Here is a 20,031-nt window from a genome sequence, read left to right as displayed (position 1 = left end):
CAATTCTCTGTAGGTTGACTCTAATTTCTCATTAATCATGCATCATCCCCTGGTTGTGTAAGAAGGGGATTATTGAGTAAGTTTGGATACCCAATACTCACTTACTTCCAGTACTACCCTTAACCCAAGCTCCTCTTTGGAGAGCTTCATTCATTACCGTGACTTAATTTGGGACATCTGCCATATTCGGCAAGGGTAAGGTAAGAGTAGATTTCATGAGAGCAAGTCAAGACAAAATGTGCTTCAACATGGAGCTTGAAAGCCCTACTTCTATGGAAAAGTGTCTCAGCCTACTCCAGGTCAAAACCATACAAAACTATGGCTAATCAATCAATCAATCAAATTGATTACTTATAAGTATTTTATCATAATACAGCATGATTTGGTATATGAGCCAAATTAGCAATAATTTTTATTGATTGATTATGAGTATTTTTTCGTAAAATTACCATGATTTGGATAATAGCAAAAATTTGAAAAGTAATTGCTTGAAAGTAATTTATCAACAAAAGGCATGATTTGGTATTTAAGCCTAATAAACAAAAACTTTGATCAATTTCTTATAAACAATAAATCAAAAATTTATATTTAATTATTTTTGTACAAAATGAAAGAGTTAAATTTTCTTGCATTAGGATGAGGGCGGGCTAAACTGGAAATTTTTCAGTTTTTGGAGAAAGAAAATATTTTCTAATGAAACCAAGACCATTAGAAAGCTTATGGAAAAGACTATCAGGTTATCCTAGGACTTTTAGAAGTTTGATATAATTGGACTCAAAGTTGTTACCGATTAATACCCCACAGGGGGGCTAAACCAATTACGTTTTTTTCAACCTAAAAAAAATCAATGAAAAACAGCCAATCAGACATAATTAGGTTAGATTAGAGGGATTATCCACAAAAAAATTCATAGGGATTAGACTATTCCTTCTATGTCAAAAATCATTTTTTTTAAAGATGTGAAATTTTAATTTTTTTGCAAAAATTTTCTTTAAAAATAAAATATTTTCATAAAAAAAACACTGTCCTACCCACTTTTTGGCCTAATTCTTAAAAAGCCCATATTGAATTTTGGAAAACCTAAAAATTGACCTTAAAAATCATATTTAAATTTTTTTTCAAAATTACCTGAAAATGCCCTGCCACCAACTCTGGTCATTTTTGAAAAAAATATTAACTCTATTTTAAAATTCTCAACCGATTTGAAAAGTATAAACAATTCTTAGTTAGGTTTTTACAGATAGTTCTAGGTCTTACCAATTTTTGGGTAGGTCGATCTTTAACACCTACTGAAAAATTTTCAAAAAAAATTTTTTTTGTCCAACTTTGAGACCCTTAAAGGACGCCTGCAAGAAATACCAAGCTTTAACTGCTAAAAGACTGCCACAAGTAGACCCAATACCCCAAATTTAAAGTCTTCAGCTTCAATAACAAAAAAGTTATAGGCATTTCAAAATAGCATGTTTAAGCTTTATAAGTTTTCTAAAATTTTCCGATTTCTTTATGGTTAGGGTCAAAAACATAATCAACATAGGTATCTAACAACCTCTATGAAGAGTTTTAAGCCCTAATTTCAATATCGGCAAGCGGAAATGGCTCCAAAAATACCCTAGGAAATGTGAAAAATTAAGAAATTCAGTACATTTTTAGATTTTATTAATATATGACTAGATTTAAACAATCAATTTTAAAAGAATATTAAACTGTCATTCAAAACAATATTTCATGCTAAATGTCATTCAACAATTAAATAAATTATATTTTCTTTTATCACAAAAACAATTTTCAGGTGCTCTTTATTAATAGAAAAAGTCCATCTAACCCTCAATTTTATTACCTTTAAATAGAAATAAATTTTTCAGCAAATTTTAGTCTAAAAAATCCTATTATATAAAGTAACAAGCTTTTTTGTCTATAGCAAAGAATCTTTCCAACAGCTGAACCAATATGGTTCTCCTTAACAGTTAAGCTTCTTACAGGTCCCGGGAAGGTTTTTAACTATTTTGTGGTAGGTTAACTCAACCCTCCTAATACAAATTTAACCTCCCCCCCCAATAAGAAAAAAATACTTTTCTTTTTAAATCTTAAAATAAAAATGGGAGGAAGGGTCAACCCCCCCTCCCACTCATGTTTCCCTAAAGGCCTCTAGGGGCGTAGCCGCTAGTATTTACATAAATTAATAAGAATGGTGCTAAAAACAATTAAAATTATTTCTTTAGCTGCACTACTTTGGATATTAACGTCCCACATCATGAAAAAAAGTATTATATTAATCAAATTATAAAGGACAATTCAGATTAGTAGGTAGGCGAAGCTTTTTGATAATTAGAGTCAGTCCGTCTGAATGTCTGTCCATCACGGTTGGTAAAATCTGTATAGACTTACAAGTTAATGTTCTATTAATTATGTTCTGACACCTCTACAAGAGTTATTGTTCGTTTGTCCTTATTTCTAATTTTAGAGCTTTGCTTTTCAGGATGTCATCCTTGTTTTAAATTTGACTACACTTTTGGTAAAATATCTGACAGTCATTCATTAAAGACAAAATACTAAAAAATGATAACAAAGAATTTATAGTGAAGCTGCGCTACCTTCTGTGACTGTCCTTTATAAATGCAATATAATAAATGATTAATTTCTTATATTCTTTCGTTTTTAAAGTAGTTCTATAATGAAAGTAATTTGATTGTCTTCTAAAAAATTTTAAGAAAAAAATATTTTCAAATATTTAAAAAAATCTAAGACAATCAGATTACTTACAGAATAGCTTAATTTAGTAAAAGTATTTTTTCTCGATTCCCTAGACTTGTAGCCTTGTAAAATTGCGCCTTGCTGATCCTGCTGACTATAGTGATGGGTAACAGTAGCTGACACTAGAAAATACACTTAATAAGCCTTTATTGTAGGACGGTATTGCTATAATATGTTATCACAGTTGAAATGGCCTGAAACTATGACATGAAGAAAATAAAAAAAATAATATGTTTAAGAATATTACATTTTTGGCATTAAGTTTTTCCTTGTTTTATAGCTCGCTCAACAGCTTGAGTGTGATTAGAAAATCCTTCTAATACCAAAGGGCCTCCAGCAATAGCATCACGTAGCTCATCATCACTGAAGTGTCTGGTAACAGCAGGTTCTATCAACTGGTCACTTTTTAAACTGTCAAAGTCGACAATTTCAGTGTAAGATTTAGATTCCCAATTCAGATCAGGAATTGTTCTGTCTGGCTCTATGGTGTTATTATCAGACTTTCTTCTTATATGAATTATTTTCTCAACACCAAGATTTCTGATCTCAAATTTATTGTCACTTAACATAGCAGCTAAAATATTGTCAACAAATGCAAAAAATGCATTGCGCTGCACTGCAGGAGCACAAGTTAAAATGACATCAGATGGCTGTGTGCTTCTAAGCTTATCAAGCAAAAAATACAAGTTTTTGGGGCCATCTTGCCAATGTGAGTTTTTTTTGATACAAAACCAAGTAGGTCCATAAACAAAAATAATATACTTCACCAACTTTATAAGGTTCACAGAAGGGTTCAAAGTTTTGCAATATAAAGATAAGATTCTTATTGCAAGTGTTAACCACCTGCTATGACATAGCTTGCCTAATTTCCACATTAGACAAGGATGAAAGTTTTTGGTAGAAATATACTGAATATAAGCTAAAAGTACTCTTTGATCTGAGCTGAGGTCGTTGAAAACGGCCTCTGGAACACTGAGGTCAGACTCTATTTTGACAAATTCAACGAACTCCTTCTCATCCAGGTCATCTCGGCTGAGCTCAATCCCCACAGGCCCTTTAAAACTCTTAGGGCCTGACGTGGTTCCATCTAATTTCAAAAACAAAGCCCTGAAAAAAAAGAAAATATTAAATTATTACAGTAGGTACCTACTATTTTTAATATCTTAATAACTTATAATATAATAACTTGGAATTGTGGTAGGTAAATACTTGATAGGAAACAAGGATGCAACATCCATAAATCAAAGCCATGAAATGATAGGACAAAGAGACATTAACACTTGTAGAGTGTGAGAATTGAATAATCATAACATAAGTTTTAAAAAGTTGAAACAAAATTGTAAATAAATTTGTTAAAAAATACAGGATAATGTTTAAGCACATTCTTATATTTTCAGGACTTGATAATAGAGATGCTTTGCTTATAATATTGTACTTTGTTTTCCTATGAATCAGTATTTCAAACAAGATCAATCCAATAATTATATCACACAAAAATTTGTTGTTAAAAAAAGTTAAGAATCAACATATTTTTAAAAAGCCATCAGTTTTGGACATATTAAACCTAATTATAGAAAAGCTTTGCTTTTAAAAATCTTAAACACCATAAAATAATATTTTGCACTTACCTAAAAGGCAACTCATTTCCATGTAGCTGGCAAATAAGCCAATGCAAAGGCCGACCTAACCTTTTTTCAACAAGGACTAAAGCTCCTCCTAGGCGACCTGTATTTAATACTGTGCCGTCTGCTGCAAGTGCAACTACAATATTTTCACTATTGTAATGTTTTAAAGTTTCTAATATGATATTAGCAATGTTGTCACTTGTTGATCTGTCAGTTAAAGGGGCATGAGTAAGATACTTTCCTGAACCATTAGCAAATGTATAATAATCTATCACTACCTTTCGTCTTTTGTTATCTATTTTTGTTAAGCCCTCTGTTTTCTTACCATCAAATAACATGCATTTCACTAACTCATTGTTTGCATTAAAAGACTCTTTCACTGATTCAAGCCTGTATTTTTTTCTCAAATTGTGAATTTTCATTGTTGTACAAACTAAGTCCTGGTCATTCTCACTTATTTGGTTAGTGTCAATAAGAACAGCATTAACTATAGCTGCAACTGCGCCATCACTTAAATTATATCTATCGGCTTCTAATGCAACATTTGGTAATTTAAGTAGGTTGAGGGTAGATTTTGTCATTCTATCATTGTCATTGTCACTGTTGCTATCCGTGTCACTTTGATCATTGTCACTTAGGTCACTTAATGTTGAGGGGTCCAAAAATTCAAATGATGCATTTTCACTAACTATTTTTTTTTCTAAATTAACCTCTTTAGTTATTTTTTTCTTTAAAATAGATTCACCCCTCTTAGTTTCTTTAATGTCCACAGTTCCGAAGCACAGATCACTAGGGGGACCATTAGGATTTAAGATCTTCTTCATGTATTCAGTATCAGAACTTGGAATCTAAAAAGTAAAACTATTAAAATTTTCCATAGAATTTAGGTATGCAATCGGTTTCTTTAATAAAGTACAGTCTTAAACTAGTATTGAAATTATTATATTGCATTGTTTTGCATAATTTCTTTGACATTGACATATAAATTTATGCAAAACCTCAATGATGACACACAAAATTAACCCCTCTGTAAATTACTATAAGTAGTTGAAACGTTTGGACACTATACTTAAAGACAAAACAATCAAAATTTTATAAAATCCCCTAAGTTGTTAAAAATAACAAATATGAAAACGTTACTATAAAACTTTGGGGACTAGTGTAATAAACAGCAAATGTCCTCTCCCCCCTGACTGGAAATAGTTTTTTTTATTAGATGCTAATTCTCTGCAATGCTTGTTTGAGAAAGGTTCAAGGATAGGCAATAGTTAAACAGTTTATTAATTAATTTTCTAACCTTACTGTCGGCTGGACAATTGCATGCAACATGAGAGTGTTGTTCAGCTGGACACTTAGCTGTTGGCTTACTAAAATATAAAAAAATATTCATTTTATTATCAAATTAATCCTTGTTTTAATTAACAAACTTATGATTTAAATAGGTAAGTAAGAATTATTTGGTATCGAAGCTAATAGCTATATTGGAATAGTTATTTTTTACATAGTAACTTTTAAATTTGTAGAAAACTAAAAACAATAGATGCTAGACATAATTTTTAAGTATAGCTTAAAACCGGATATTAATCAGTTTTGAAGCGATACTAGAATAATGTTTAATTTTTCCTACCTACAAATTATCTCTGGAAGACCACAAGAACATGTAGTTACATTAAACACTCGTATTAGTTGGGCATCAACAGCTGCAATCTTTTTTTTTGTTGCTTTCTTAAATCGGCAGCATTTCACACTACTTAAGAAATTACATAAAGATAGAAGAATGCTTTTTTCAGTTTTTAGTGGTAGATTATTGTGTACTTTACTCCATTTTTCCATAATATCGGGGATAACATAATTTTTAACAATATTACGTTCATTCAAATTTGGATTTTGATATTGATAATAGTTTGAAAGTTTCAAAATTTCACTAAACGTAGGAGGCCTAGTATTCTTTAATTTTTCACCAATTGGGTTATATTTGGAACACTTATCTCGAGTTTTCATTTTCACTATTTTATATAAAGATAATTAACATTTATTTGTTTGTTTTAAATGTTTATAATTCACAATAATGGATTGTTTTGTTTCCGTTGTTTGGCGCCTAATGTTGTTGTTTTTTTCTGTCTTTGTCTGCTAGCAACAGCGCGTTTCAACCAATCAGAAAGCGCCAATTGTTTGTAGAATTGTATGCGCCAATAAGATGACATAAGGATAATATAAATGTCGTCTTTGGTAAAAAAAAATGAATGCAAGATTTTTTTCAAATTTTGACTTTTCATTTGCATTTCCGGACCTTTAAAAGGTCAAAAATAAAAAAACCTAAAAATACAAACATTTTTTTTTATTATCTTGATTATGTTTTTGACCCTAACCCTTTGAAACTTAAAAACTTATATATCTTAATGTTATGTACAATGAAAATTTTTAAAGATTTTCAATGCTCATAAAAGAAAAAACAATATTGAATTACGTTGCCTAGACAAAAAATTATAACTTTATCTTTGTCAGAAACTTAGATTGCTGGTAACTGATTAGATTTTTAAAATAAAAACACCAAATTTCATAGTCAAAATCTATGAAAAAAATTCGATTTAAATTGCATTTGTAAACAAAAATCATAGAGGAAACAAAGGGGTAAACTAATACAAGCTCAGCTGTGTTTGGTTGCTTAGCTGATTCAGCCTTCTGATTGGGTACAGTACACTTGGTATAACACGAGTTAAACTTAATTTTTTTAATGATTGTGACTATAAAAATGGATATTTTTATTGTAAAAATATAATTAGTTACTGGCAACCTAAATTTATGCCAAAAATAAGCTTATAATTTTGTTTCTAGGCCACGTAGTTTAATTTCAAAATTTCTAACATTAGCATTTAGATTCTTTCAAAATTTTCATTGCACATAAATGTGATTTTATAATGCCTAAAACTTTTTTTGTTATAGAAGCTGAAGGCTTAAAATTTTGGGCATTGGGTCTACTTGTGACAGTCTTCTAGCAGTTAAAGCGTGGTATTTCTTGCAGGCTTTCTTTAATGTGAAATCAATGCAGCAGTTGTGATTTGACTTGAATTTGGTTAACTTGTCTTAGTGTTTTATTTGTTTTCTTTTTGATCTTAAACATTAAGGTATAGAATTCTTTACTTATTAAGAATCGTGAAAATTTAGAGACACCATCTCTAAATCAGCCAATAGAATATTATTATTATTAAAATTTATTATTAAAATAAATAAATAATTAAAACGATAATAGGATAATGAATAAAAGCACGAATAAAATCAGGTTAAAAAAAGATTACAATAGTTTATTTTGCTAGATTGATGGCATCATCTATTGCGCCTTCCATTGGTTCTTTGTTGTCGGTGTCATTTCTGGTCAGCAGTCCTTTTGCGGTCAGATAACTGTTGAAAGTTGTCATCTTCAAGGTATTATCAGCTTGTCTTCTCAGTTTCCGCTGAAAAGCTCCCAGGAAAAAGTTGGCACACAATTTATAGGCTGAAGCTGTAAGGTGTACTCCATCAACTAGGCTGTGTTTGTTGAAGTTCCTACCAAAAATGTTCTGGTAAACCAGGAACTCGCATCTGTCAGATAGGATCAGGCTTGACTGTAGGTATTGGTTAAGGAGGTTGGTGTAACCAGTCATGGAGATTCTCTGATTTTTGCTGTCTAGCACAGAGTGTTCTTGCAAACCACAGCATTGAGGATGTGTCTTGGGAAGGGTCCTAGAATAAACACCCTCCCCTTGAAGTGCTGTGCTAGATAGATGGTCAGTTTGTTTGTGCCAAAGATCAACTTGTCCATTTGCTGGTCTGTCAGGATTGTTGGATGGGTCAGGTGGAACACTCTCTTGCCGAATAGAATAACTGCAGAAGAACAATCTGGCTAAGTTATTGGTAGAAACATGTAAAAATTTTGACAGGAAAGAGATAAAATTTGCATTTCTTAAGACAAAGATAGCTTTTTAGAAATCATATGGTTGAAAAATTCCTTTGCTGTATTACTGGAATGATTCATAAATAACAAAAAATAAACAAAGGTTATTTTAAATGTGCATTTATTTCAAACCAATGAAAATTCAAACTGAAGTACAAAATAGAATCCAGAAATTTTGCCTGTCTATTTTGGCTTTCATTGTAGGTGGATTGAATTTATGTAAAGGTAATTCTTATCTCAGGATTCTTTAAAACTGTAAAAATAGATTTAAATATATTTCAAATAGCTTAATAAATTAGATTCAAAGGCCTTATAGATTTAATTAACTTTGGGATAATGGTAAAGGACGATGGAATATTAATTACCCTTGCAAAACCATTTCATTTTTATGTAAAAAGGTGTGATAACCAATCTGCCATTGTCCTATCACTCTCAGATAAAGTTTAACTTTGGCCTATGTTATATGTTATAACACATACTTAAGACTTAAAACTTAATGTAATGAAAAGCTTTCACTTAAAGGGAGTGTGAACATAAAAATTTTCAAATGATTATCAAATAGTAACATTTTCTAAGCACACTTCACTACATTGATCAACCAAAAACGTTCTATTAGCAAAAATATCAAGAAATAATGCATTGATTTTATGGTATTTTGGGAGGGAAAAAGGAAAAAACAAGGAAAATCTGAACGTTTTTGTTTCTTAAAATGTTTGTAGGGGTATTTAACTTGTCATATATAGTTGAAACAATTTAGTTACTTTTAAGGAATTTATTTTGTAATATAAAATTGCCAATCAGTTTTTTTATAACGTAGTAATTAGGTAATAAAAATCTATCTTAAATTTGTATTATTGACAAAAAAATACCTCAAAGTCTACAAAGGGTTGAATCTCATAGGTTATTTAAAATAATGATATCCTTTTTTATTGTGTTGGACAATAAATAACCCACTTTGAAGAATAAGTTTACACTTTTATCAGACTGTTTATAAACAGCTAGCTATAACCAACAAGCGAATTAATTATTTAACCCTATTTCAACATACTTGTTTAAAACCTGTTTTTTAGATGATACAATTGTTAGTACTAAAGCATTCAAACTATTGTAATTGATATATTATTAAATGGATATTGCACCAGATCTGCATGTACTCTAATAAAATTATACTTGCATCTGGCTAAAACAACGATACCCCCATCAACATCCTAAACCCAACCCCTCCCCTCCTACTGGATGAACAAACTGACAAATGAATGAGTACTATAAGAAAGATGAAATTTTCATATAAAATAACCATATCCATAAAATTTGACTGTACATTAAATGGGCATGATATTTATTTAATTCATTTATTATTGTTCTTCTTTTAAGAATAAATCTTATTTAAAATAAAAAAATAACCCAAATTGACAACAATTTTCTCCTGTCAATATATCCACACTTTTTATTATATCAATTATTGTGATGTGCTTGTTAAGTTTTAATTGGTTGTTAACATCGAAGATTTTCTACAGCATGACCCTCGAAAAAGTATCTTTTAGGGTATACAGCCCTTATTTCTTAATGTATCATCAAAAATAGCATATCTCCGTGTTCTCTGTACATTTCCACACAAGCATATATAAAAAAATTAATTTTACCTCCATTAACACTGGAGATTTTTAGAGCTAAAGTTTTGAAAATGTGACTGAGCAAAAAGTGACTTTTAACATAAATTGACTTTTTGGCAAAATTACGATAGAAATCCTATTATTTTTGTTACTAGCAGAAACTTTATAAAATAATGAAATAAAAAATTTAGGTTTTAAGTTAAAAGCATTTTTTACACATATTTTGAGACTTTTTTGTGTAATGATATTTTGAAAAACTTACATATGAGGCAAAATTGTTTTAGATTAAAAAACCAAATAAATCTTTATGAATATAGCAGGAATATTTTTTTGTTTCATAATCCTAACTTTAATAACAAAAAAGTTATAAGGAAAATAAAATTACATTATAATGATTTTTTTAGTCTAAAAAGCTTAATTAATCCCCTATTAAAGGAAGCCTGCAAGAAATACCATGCTTTAACTGCTGAAAGACTGCCACAAGTAGACCAAATACCCCAAATTTGAAGCCTTCAGCTTCTATAACAAAAAAGTTCTAGGCATTTTAAAATGACATTTTATGTACACAGAAATTTTGAAAGAATTGCAATGCTCATGTTGAAAACTTTGAAATTAAACTACATGGCCTAGAAATAAAATTATAAGCTTATTTTTGTCATAAATTTAGGTTTCCAGTAACTAATTATATTTTTACAATAAAAATACCCATTTTTATATTCAAACTCATTAAAAAAAATTAAGTTTTACTTGCGTTGTACCGAATGTACTGTAGCCAATCAGAAGGCTGAATCAGCTTAACAACCAATCACAGCTAAGCTTGTATTAGTTTACCCCTTTGTTTCCGCTATGATTTTCGTTTTAAAATGCAATCTAAATCGAATTTTTTTCATAGATTTTGACTAGGAAATGTGGTGTTTTTATTGTAAAAATGTAATCAGTTACAGGCAATCTAAGTTTCTGACAAAGATAAGGTTATAATTTTGTGTCTAGGCGACGTAATTTAATATTGTTTTTTCTTTTATGAGCATTGGAAATCTTTCAAAAATTCCATTGTACATAAAATGCTATTTTGAAATGCCTAGAACTTTTTTGTTATTGAAGCTGAAGGCTTTAAATTTGGGGTATTGGGTCTTCTTGTGGCAGTCTTTCAGCAGTTAAAGCGTGTTATTTCTTGCAGGCGTCCTTTAAGTGATTGAGATGTCAAAAAAGGGGGCGGAGCAACTGTCATAATTAATCCTTTTCAAAAATAATGGTAAATAAATAGCCTGAAGTTTGCAAATAATCAATTCATTCGGTAGTATTTTTTGCGTTTAAAAATTTATATTTTTTGGTGGAATAAAAAAAGAAATGATTAGTTAACTTGTTTTTCTTTGTTTATCTTTCTTTAGTTACCAGAAAGACGTAATGTAACCATCCAAAAATAGTGGGAAACAAAAAAAAATTCTTTTTCTCAGTCACTTTTTCAAAACTTTAGCTCTAAAAATCTCCGGTGTTAATGGAGGTAAAATTAAAATTTTTATATATGTTTGTGTGGAAATGTACAGAGTACAAGGACATATGCTATTTTTTATGATACATTAAGAAATATACTTTTTCGAGGGTCATACTGTATATTAGATATACAGAGATACATAATCATAAAATCAGACAATAGGCAAAAAGTAAAAGAAACAAGACAAGACAATAAATGGTTAGATAGTGTACATATTTTGATGCAAAAGTTAAAGGGCAGTTATTTTTTTATTTAGTTTGCTGTAAAAAGTCACATTTTTTAGGATAACGCTATGCTTAGGTGTATCATGTAAAAAATTCTTCCCTTGTATAATATGAAGCGCAAAACATGACATTTTTGTTGTTCGTATAAAGGTATAAATAAACAAAAATGTTTACAGTTCAACAGATTGAAAGGCCAGATTGACCATCTAGATTTATTATTTCTATTAAAATAAATCTCTAAAACTAGAATTTTTTTGTAAGGTGTGTCCAAATGAAAAAAAAGGAATTACAAAAATATTTAACTATATTCCTAAACTTTTTTTTCTGTTTGATTATAGACAGGTTTAATATGACAGCATGGCGATCAAAGCCCTTTGAAAATTTTAACCTCTAAATATTCTAAAATTGGGTACATATATAGGGTTTTGAGATGCAAAAATGGGAAAGAAAACTAAAAGAGTCGCCACTAAAGGAGCACAAAAAAAAGTGTAGAATAGCTTAATGGTTAGAGGTCAGAATTTTGATCATGATGATTTCAACATGAAATCTTCTTTAAATTTTTTTTCTGCTTGTGGATAGTCCTTCTTTATTATTCCTACAAACTATTGTCTGCAATCAATATGTTTTTTGTTTACAAATAGAGCTTAATATTAAGAGAATGCCGCAATTACCCTATAATTTCTCGATTGTGAAATACAAATTTTGCCCCCCAACGACAGCTGAAATAGGCAATTTATTAAAGGTTGCGTTATTTTGCCCCCCAAATCAATTTTCGAATTAATTTCCTTGTTGGTTATACCTTATTCCTGGTTTATAAAGAAATATTGCACCTTTATTATTTACAAATTTGTAATTAAAGGTGGGCGAGAGATGGGCCATCTAAAGTTACTTGGATACTAATAAAATAACCTGTTTCTAGCTTTGTTATTGTATTTGGTTTTCAATAAAAATATTAATTATTTTATCAATTTTTAGGTAACTATACATTGGTTTACAGCAAGGATATTGTTAAAAGTCAGCTTAACTGTTAGGAAAAATAGAGAACTATGTTAAAAAGTTTAGTTTTAGCCATAGAAGGAAAAAAAGACAATTAACTGCACATTTATATAGTCCGGAAATTTTTTCCCCAAACTTGGACATAGTAAAAATCGTCGGAAAAAGCCGTTTTTAAAAGAACGAGAGACAGTTTTGCCCTATATTTGATATTATATTAATGAGATGATGTTAAGGTTTGATAATCTGATGAGAAATATTCTCGTTCACAGTCCCTTTAAGTAAAGCTAACAAATAAAATTATGAAACATATCAGGGATATAAAGAGATAAGACAATGGCCGATAAATTAATGCACATCCATAATGATGACGCTCTAAATAACCCCTTCTGTAAATTAAAATTAGTGGTTCCAACGTTTATAAACACAATTTAATCAACCAATCAAAATTCAGAAAAATCCCCAAAGTCAATGAATAACAAAACATTGTTGTAAAACTTTGTGTACTATTGTAATAAGCAGTCAGTTGTCTCCTCCCTCTCTGGATACGAATACTAACTAAAAAAGAATAAAATGCGATGGTACTCTACAATTCACTTTCTGTCCATGATTTTTTATTATTTTCCAGTATGGCTACGAAACCAATTAATATCCGCTGGATCAGACCCGTCTAATCCATACTTAAACCATATATTGTATAATGTATTGTATTATAGACATTTTTCTACAAATAGTAAAGTAAAAAGTTGTAATATGAACACCAGTTTTGTTAGACTGGGCCTTCGCCCCTTCAGGACTAACAAAACTGGAAAAACAGATGCAATAAACAACTAATCTTGGCTGTTTAGTTTTGACAATGCCAGTTTTCATCAACCAATGTGTCCCACCCCCCAAGAAAATAGCTTAAAACCACCACAGGACCAATAGGTATATACCCTGAAGAGTAGAATCCAATTGGTTCAGTGGTTACCGAGATCTTAAGGGACAGACAGACGGACAGACATCAAGCTACTTTGTATTATAGATGATATAAAAAGCTTCGTCAAATGTTTTAAATGGACATTCAGGACTTTCTTATATCGATTACAGGGTGCTAATGTCCTTCTCATTCTGTTTTCTCATGTTATTAAAGACAGACTTTATTTAATTTTTCGTCCATTTTTCCCTCCCTGTATACAACTTTTATTGTACCCAGGGAGGTAGGGAACATTGGACTGAAATTACCTTCCTAGCTGGTCCAAAACCTCTAGGTACTTTAATTCAAGTTTATCGCCACCCCTACTGTAATTTGCCATCAGTGGTTGAAACGTTTCGACACTATACTAAATTAACTAACCAATTAAAATTCAGTAAAAGTCCCCAAAGATGTTAAGCAAACAAAAATGAAAACGTTATTGTAAAACTTTGGGAACTAGCATAGAGAGAGGTGAACAATGGACTGTTTATTACACTAGTCCCCAAAGTTTTACAATAACGTTTTCTTATTGGCTGGCTTAACAACTTTGGGGACTTTTATTGGATTTTGAATGGTTAGGTTATTAAGTACTAGCAGCTTCGCCCCTAGCCTCTAGGAGCTTTGCCCCATGAGGTAATTTTTAAAAAAAAAATTTAAAAATAAAAAATAAAAAAATAAAATTCTGGTGCTGCGCTCATAATTTATGAGCATCACCAGAATATTTTTTTTGGGGGGGGGGAATTTTCATTTTTTGGGGGGTTGGGGTTGTCCCACCCCTCAAGAAAATAGCTTAAAACCACAACAGGACCAATAGGTATATACCCTGAAGAGTAGAATCTGATCGGTTCAGTTGTTACTGAGATCTTAAGGGACAGCCGGATGGACAGACAGATAGACAGAAAGACATCGTTCTACTTTGTATTATAGATATTAAATAATTCAGTAAAAGTGCCCAAAGTTGTTAAGCAAACGAATAAGAAAATTTATGTTTTGAGATTTCTAATATAAAATTTACTTTAAGATAAAGATTTTCTGAAAAAATTGTTCTAGCTTCAAAAATAAGGAAATTACATCCATTTAACATTTTAATTAACCTTAAAAAGAAAGTTGTTAAATGAAAGGGTGAAGTAAGCAAAAAATGACTTTGTCTCACTTAAAGTCGGAAATTTATTATTTAACAGGGAACATGCACAATTTTTTTTGCCATCTAACTCTAATAGGATCTGAGATGATATGTGGGGGGGGGGGGATTAAACTACTAAGGTCCGGAAATGGGCCTGATTGTTAAGTGTTAGCAACCTTTATTTTTAGGTCCTTTTTTTCTTAAAAACTTCAAACTAATAAAAATATAAAAAAAACTAACTAATATGTACAATTTCTACTATGTCGATTTAAATATATGATATGTTATCTTGAATGTATCATTCCAGTTTTGTCTCTATTGAAAGTAGAATGATACATTACTATTATGTCGATATAAATAAGGAAATCAATGTTTATGAATACGCTGATATGTAAACATGAATGTATGATTCCAGTTTCGCCTCTATTGAAAGTGGAATCTTACATTTCAAAAATCGTATCGGCGTTGAAGATATCTTCACCAAGAGAGGGGAAAGTGGAAGGGTAGATTACAGTTTTATAGGGTCCAAACCATAATCATAGATTATGTTTCTGCTTCTATAAAAATGGATTCAACTCCCTAACTGTACCCCTCTCTTTATAATTTTGTTAAAATGAAAACATTTAACGGTGTATTATGAGGATATTAGTGGAGAGATATTCCTAGTTTCCCATTTCCTAAAGTGCTTAAAACTTCTACTTGCACTCAACAATCTTTGGTTTAATGCAGAGAGAGAGGGAACAATGGGCTGTTTGTTTATTACACTTTACCCAAAAGCTGTGTAATAACGTTTTCTTATTCGTTGGATTAACAACTTATGGGACTTTAGTGAATTTTTATAGGTTGATTCATTAAGTACAGTGTTTCAACAACTAATTTTAATCTACAGAAGGGATAATTTTGTGTATTATCATTGGGGATGTACATCAATTCATTGGCCATTGTCTTATCCCTTAGATCTCTGGGTTTAATGTGTCTTAACTTAAAACCTTAATCCTACAAATTCACTGTACACAGGTCCAAGTACGCCCACAATAAGAATTTTCCCAGCAAGAAGGCTCGCAACGCCTGGCTCAAGCAGGAAATTGAACAGCAGGATGAACAAATCCGCAGCTACATGGAGATTCTCAGGTAGGGAAAAAATGCCTTGTACTAAAATTAACGACAATTTTGTCCCATGACTGCAATAACAACATAACTTTAATCTATATAAAGCTATTTGTTATGCCCATAAGCTTAAAGACATATTTGCTATACTTGGGTTGACATTCAACCTTCTTTAACTTGGTTAAAATTTAATTATTTTTGTGCTTTCCCTCAAAGTGCCGGTCGAGCACTGAAACCCCCCTTATACATGAAATAAATTGGAAATAAGGGAGTGGTAGTTTTTTTTTCCATTCCTGCAGGGCTTCCAAGAACCCAATTTAACCTAACATAACCTACCTATAAAACGAATAAATAACCATGACGTATTTTCATTTTTTTCACTGCAACATAATTTCATGAGAAAAAATAGTCCAAGCGGTTAGTAAAATCTTAATGAACAAACAAACATCATATTATATATATATCCTACCTATTGTAATTAAATGGATATTTAAAACAGGAATCTAACTGAAGAAGAGGCCTCTGTAGCCAACACCAAGCAGGCAAATCTCAATCAGATTGATGAGAACAAACAACAACTTGCTGAGAGAAAGATTGGGTATTGTTAGTATAGCGCAGCTACTATTTATTTATGGGTGTGTCGTCCGTACATACTGTAGTAAGACTGACTCAAAAATCATCAACAGTCTCTACATGTACTCCTTAGATTTGTGCCTTAGTCATAACCAAATTCATATTAAAGACTTCTAAAACGGTCTCACAAAAATAATCCCAAGCGCACAATAATAGGAACAAAGCAATACTTACAAAATGCATAAGAGATTGTGCGGTAAATGTAATGTTTTTTTTAGTAAGAATCAGAACTTTTCTGTATTACAGTCTTTATCAAAAAGGGGAGTTTTTTTTTAATTGACTCACCCTGCACAAATATAATTTTCCAGAGATCAAGAATTTATTTGACTCACCCTGTACACAAATATAATTTTGCAGAGATCAAGAATTTATTTGACTCACCCTGTACAAATATAATTTTGCAGAGATCAAGAATTTATTTGACTCACCCTGTACACAAATATAATTTTTCAGAGATCAAGAATTGCGCGAAGGAATAAAATTATTGCGGGAGGGAATAACCAGTTGTAAAAGAAAAGAAATCAAGATTATCCATAATGTCAGGTAAAAGTTTCATGAAAATTAATCTCGAGCGTGACAGGACTCGAACCTGCAATCCCCAGATCCGAAGTCTGGTGCCTTATCCATTAGGCCACACGCCCTACATGTAAAATTATGTCTTTATTTAATAAATATATTGTTACAATAAAAATTTAATTTAGTCGCAAGACTTGAAAATTGTCATCTCGAAACCTTCTGAATTTTATATAAAATTAAATTTGTAAAACAAATCACGAAATCTGTTTAAAGGTAGGTGTGCAGAAACAAGGATGACTTTGTCTCTAGATAGCGCAGCGCATTATGAGCAATTTATTTGTGGGGGGGGGACACCTCAATGGCTTATCGTGACGCAAATTTCAGATCTGTTTTCGCGATTTGAGAAAAATTTATCATAGCATAAGATAACATAAGTAAAAAATCGCGAAAACTGAGATCTGAAATTTGCGTCACCCTTCCAACATTGCGTATGAACGCGTACGACTTCGAGAAACGGCATTCTATTACTGTCCATCATGTGTAGAAGCCTGCGACAAGAGAAGGATGTTCTATATGAACTAAAGGAGGGCTTGCTGCAGCTCTTTGTGAAGAATAATACCAAGCTGAACAACATGATGGTTGCCAGAAAGAACCTGGATTATGTAAGTCAAAATCATTTTTGGTTTCAAATTCTATTGTTTTGATTAAATGGCCTCATTAAGTGTCCTGTAGTTTTTAGATAAAATTGATTTCTTAATTTTTCTATATATGTTATTTTTCCCCTGCTATAGCTAGTTTTATGGTCATTTTAGATATATTTGTCTGTCCTTGCCTATATTTCTCTCTTTCAATTTTAAGTAATCCATTTTAGTTTTATTTATATGAAAGAATATAAAAGGAAACAGGATTTCTGTGTGTAACAAAGGATCATGATGACCGTTGAACCGATAAGGTTCTACTTTACAGCCTAAGGTCCAGGGAAAGTTCATAACTTTTAAAGGTAGGCACCTGCAACCTTTCAGGAGAAATCGCCCTTTAAAAAATTAGAACCACCTCCCCTCCCACCAAAAGATGTTTTTGTTCTTCTTGTGTTATATAGCCTAAAATTGAAATTGGTTGGTCGACTACCACCCCTTTTCATTCCTATGCCCCTATAGGTCTCTAAACATTTTATGTAACTTGAAAAAAAATATTTAAAGATTTTGGAGAATACTCTTGATGAAGAGATAAAGACTGGTTACCATGGAATGCTTGTGGAACTATTTGACGTTCAAGAGGTTGGTTATATTACTTTTCATGCTATTTGGAATAAAAGATGTATAGGTTTTACCCTTTACACAAATTCAAATATGCTTTCTCGTCATTTGTATGGACTTAAGGATCTGCTTTAACAATATCTCCAGAAGTTTGCCCTGCTCCTTGCCATGTATACCCCGCGATTTTAACTATATTTCAGATTTTTATTCGTCTGAAAGTATTAGAAAATAATTTCATATAAAATTGTTGTGCCTATAGCTTGGTATCTTCCATCCTTTTGATATAATAATAATGGGTTCTTCTACCTAATATGTAAACGTCATTTGATTTTGATTTTCAATTGTAATACATTATCACTTATTACTTTCTATGCCTCTTTATCTTTCAAAGCTAGATGGGTTGAAATGAATTCTCTATTTTTAAAAGCGGAGCTTTTCTATAATTAGGGTCGGTCCGTACGTAGTAACGATAGCTCTTTTCGTTGATTTAGGCATGTTAGGATTGTCCTATCAATTTCAAACTTTGCATGATGATTCCTATAGGAGTTGGGTACGAGTTAGAAAGTAAAGCAACTCTATAATTGTTACCAGAAAGTCCGTACGTCCATTTTAAACATGTTGATTTTTAACTTTTTTAACATCAAATTTTTATGTGATAAAATTATCCGATTGGTCTGATGTTTGAAATACTGTTTCCTAGGACAACAAAGTACATTGTTATGAGCGAATCATCTCTATAATCAAGTCCTAAAAATGTAAGTATGTCCTTAAACAATATCCTGTATTTATGCAGTTTTTCATCAGATTTACTTACAATTTTGTTTCGTTCGACTTTTATACATTTTTATTCTGATTATTCATTCCTGACACTGGTTTTAATGTTCGTTTGTCCTAACGTTTCCGAGCTTCGCTTTTATGGACGTTATCATCCTTGTTTTAGAACTTCTACGTACCAGTGAATGAAGTGGCAAACATAAAACTGTTCTACCACGTTGTTGAATCTAAGCAAGTAGCCACCAAATTGCTGAATGAGTTCAACAGGTAATGGATTTATTATTACTAGGGATCTAATGGGATAAGACAATGGCCGATAAATTGATGTACATCCCCAATGAGGATACACTAAAATATCCCTTCTGTATATTACAATTAGTGGTTAAAACGTTTGGACACTACCTAATGAGCCAACATTTAATAAAAAAGTCATAAAAGAAACGTTGTCATAAAACAGCCCAATGTTCCCTCCCACTTTAAAAACTTTTCTGCAGTTAAAGCGTGTCGGTATATAACCACTAGCTATTAACCAATTTAGGCTAACTATGTGTGTCTAAAAGTAGAAGATATAATTACAGGAATATTGACAGCTATTTATTACTACAATGCACAAAAAAAACAGCATATTCACTGAAGTTTATAAGGTCCATGTGGGTTTAGCTTTTTAACTCTCGCCTACTCTATTCTTTAACTTTATGATAATCTCTAATAACTTTCCGTTTTTTTCTTTGTCCCATTTTATTGATTGAAATTCGCGTTACATTAAACTATCAACAATGAAACACTTAAAAAGTATCGAGCGTGACAGGACTCGAACCTGCAATCCCCAGATCCGAAGTCTGGTGCCTTATCCATTAGGCCACACGCCCTTGTTAAAAATATAGCAGAATAAGAACATTTTTAAACAAACAAAATGAATAAAATTAAAAGTCGCAAGAGATGCACTTGAAATTCACGAAACCCTTTTCACTTAAGCTTTTATATTAGAAGCAAAGCTACTCTAATGACCTTTTTATGAACAATACATACATACATCAT

At 31.2% G+C, this 20,031-nt stretch overlaps 2 protein-coding genes and 2 non-coding genes across 4 annotated transcripts in view; 1 reads left to right on the top strand and 3 right to left on the bottom strand.

Moving 5' to 3' along the window:
* LOC145331577 (structural maintenance of chromosomes protein 3-like) overlaps positions 1 to 20,031 on the top strand; it is a 57,169-nt gene that overhangs the window by 7,363 nt on the left and 29,775 nt on the right. Inside the window, exons 7-12 of the mRNA XM_080176320.1 lie at positions 15,725 to 15,838; positions 16,314 to 16,412; positions 16,901 to 16,990; positions 17,508 to 17,625; positions 18,163 to 18,240; positions 19,160 to 19,260. Of these exons, the coding sequence (XP_080032446.1) occupies positions 15,725 to 15,838; positions 16,314 to 16,412; positions 16,901 to 16,990; positions 17,508 to 17,625; positions 18,163 to 18,240; positions 19,160 to 19,260 (600 nt within the window). The remainder of the gene's footprint in view (positions 1 to 15,724; positions 15,839 to 16,313; positions 16,413 to 16,900; positions 16,991 to 17,507; positions 17,626 to 18,162; positions 18,241 to 19,159; positions 19,261 to 20,031) is intronic.
* LOC145323857 (uncharacterized) lies at positions 1,471 to 6,758 on the bottom strand. The gene is made up of 4 exons (XM_080166443.1): positions 6,004 to 6,758; positions 5,674 to 5,743; positions 4,380 to 5,224; positions 1,471 to 3,858 (listed from the first exon to the last, which is right to left on the bottom strand). Exons 1-4 carry the CDS (start codon positions 6,375 to 6,377, stop codon positions 3,009 to 3,011), a joined length of 2,139 nt encoding a protein of 712 aa, XP_080022569.1. The 5' UTR covers positions 6,378 to 6,758; the 3' UTR covers positions 1,471 to 3,008.
* Positions 17,016 to 17,088, bottom strand: TRNAR-UCG (transfer RNA arginine (anticodon UCG)). The gene has a single exon. It is a non-coding gene; the product is annotated as a tRNA-Arg (tRNA).
* Positions 19,790 to 19,862, bottom strand: TRNAR-UCG (transfer RNA arginine (anticodon UCG)). The gene has a single exon. It is a non-coding gene; the product is annotated as a tRNA-Arg (tRNA).

This window comes from Acartia tonsa, chromosome 1 (genome assembly GCF_053477335.1).
Source record: "Acartia tonsa isolate MP-2025a chromosome 1, ASM5347733v1, whole genome shotgun sequence".
In the NCBI taxonomy this organism is placed as follows: domain Eukaryota; kingdom Metazoa; phylum Arthropoda; class Copepoda; order Calanoida; family Acartiidae; genus Acartia; species Acartia tonsa.
This window is presented reverse-complemented; position numbering and strand designations above follow the sequence as displayed.

Excerpts from the sequence above, each read along its gene's own strand:
- LOC145323857 (XM_080166443.1), bottom strand. The coding sequence starts at position 6,377 with ATGAAAACTCGAGATAAGTGTTCCAAATATAACCCAATTGGTGAAAAA. Across the intron at positions 5,744-6,003 it reads CTTCCAGAGATAATTTGTAG|TAAGCCAACAGCTAAGTGTC; the intron begins GTAGGAAAAATT and ends TTTATATTTTAG. Across the intron at positions 3,859-4,379 it reads GGAAATGAGTTGCCTTTTAG|GGCTTTGTTTTTGAAATTAG; the intron begins GTAAGTGCAAAA and ends CTTTTTTTTCAG.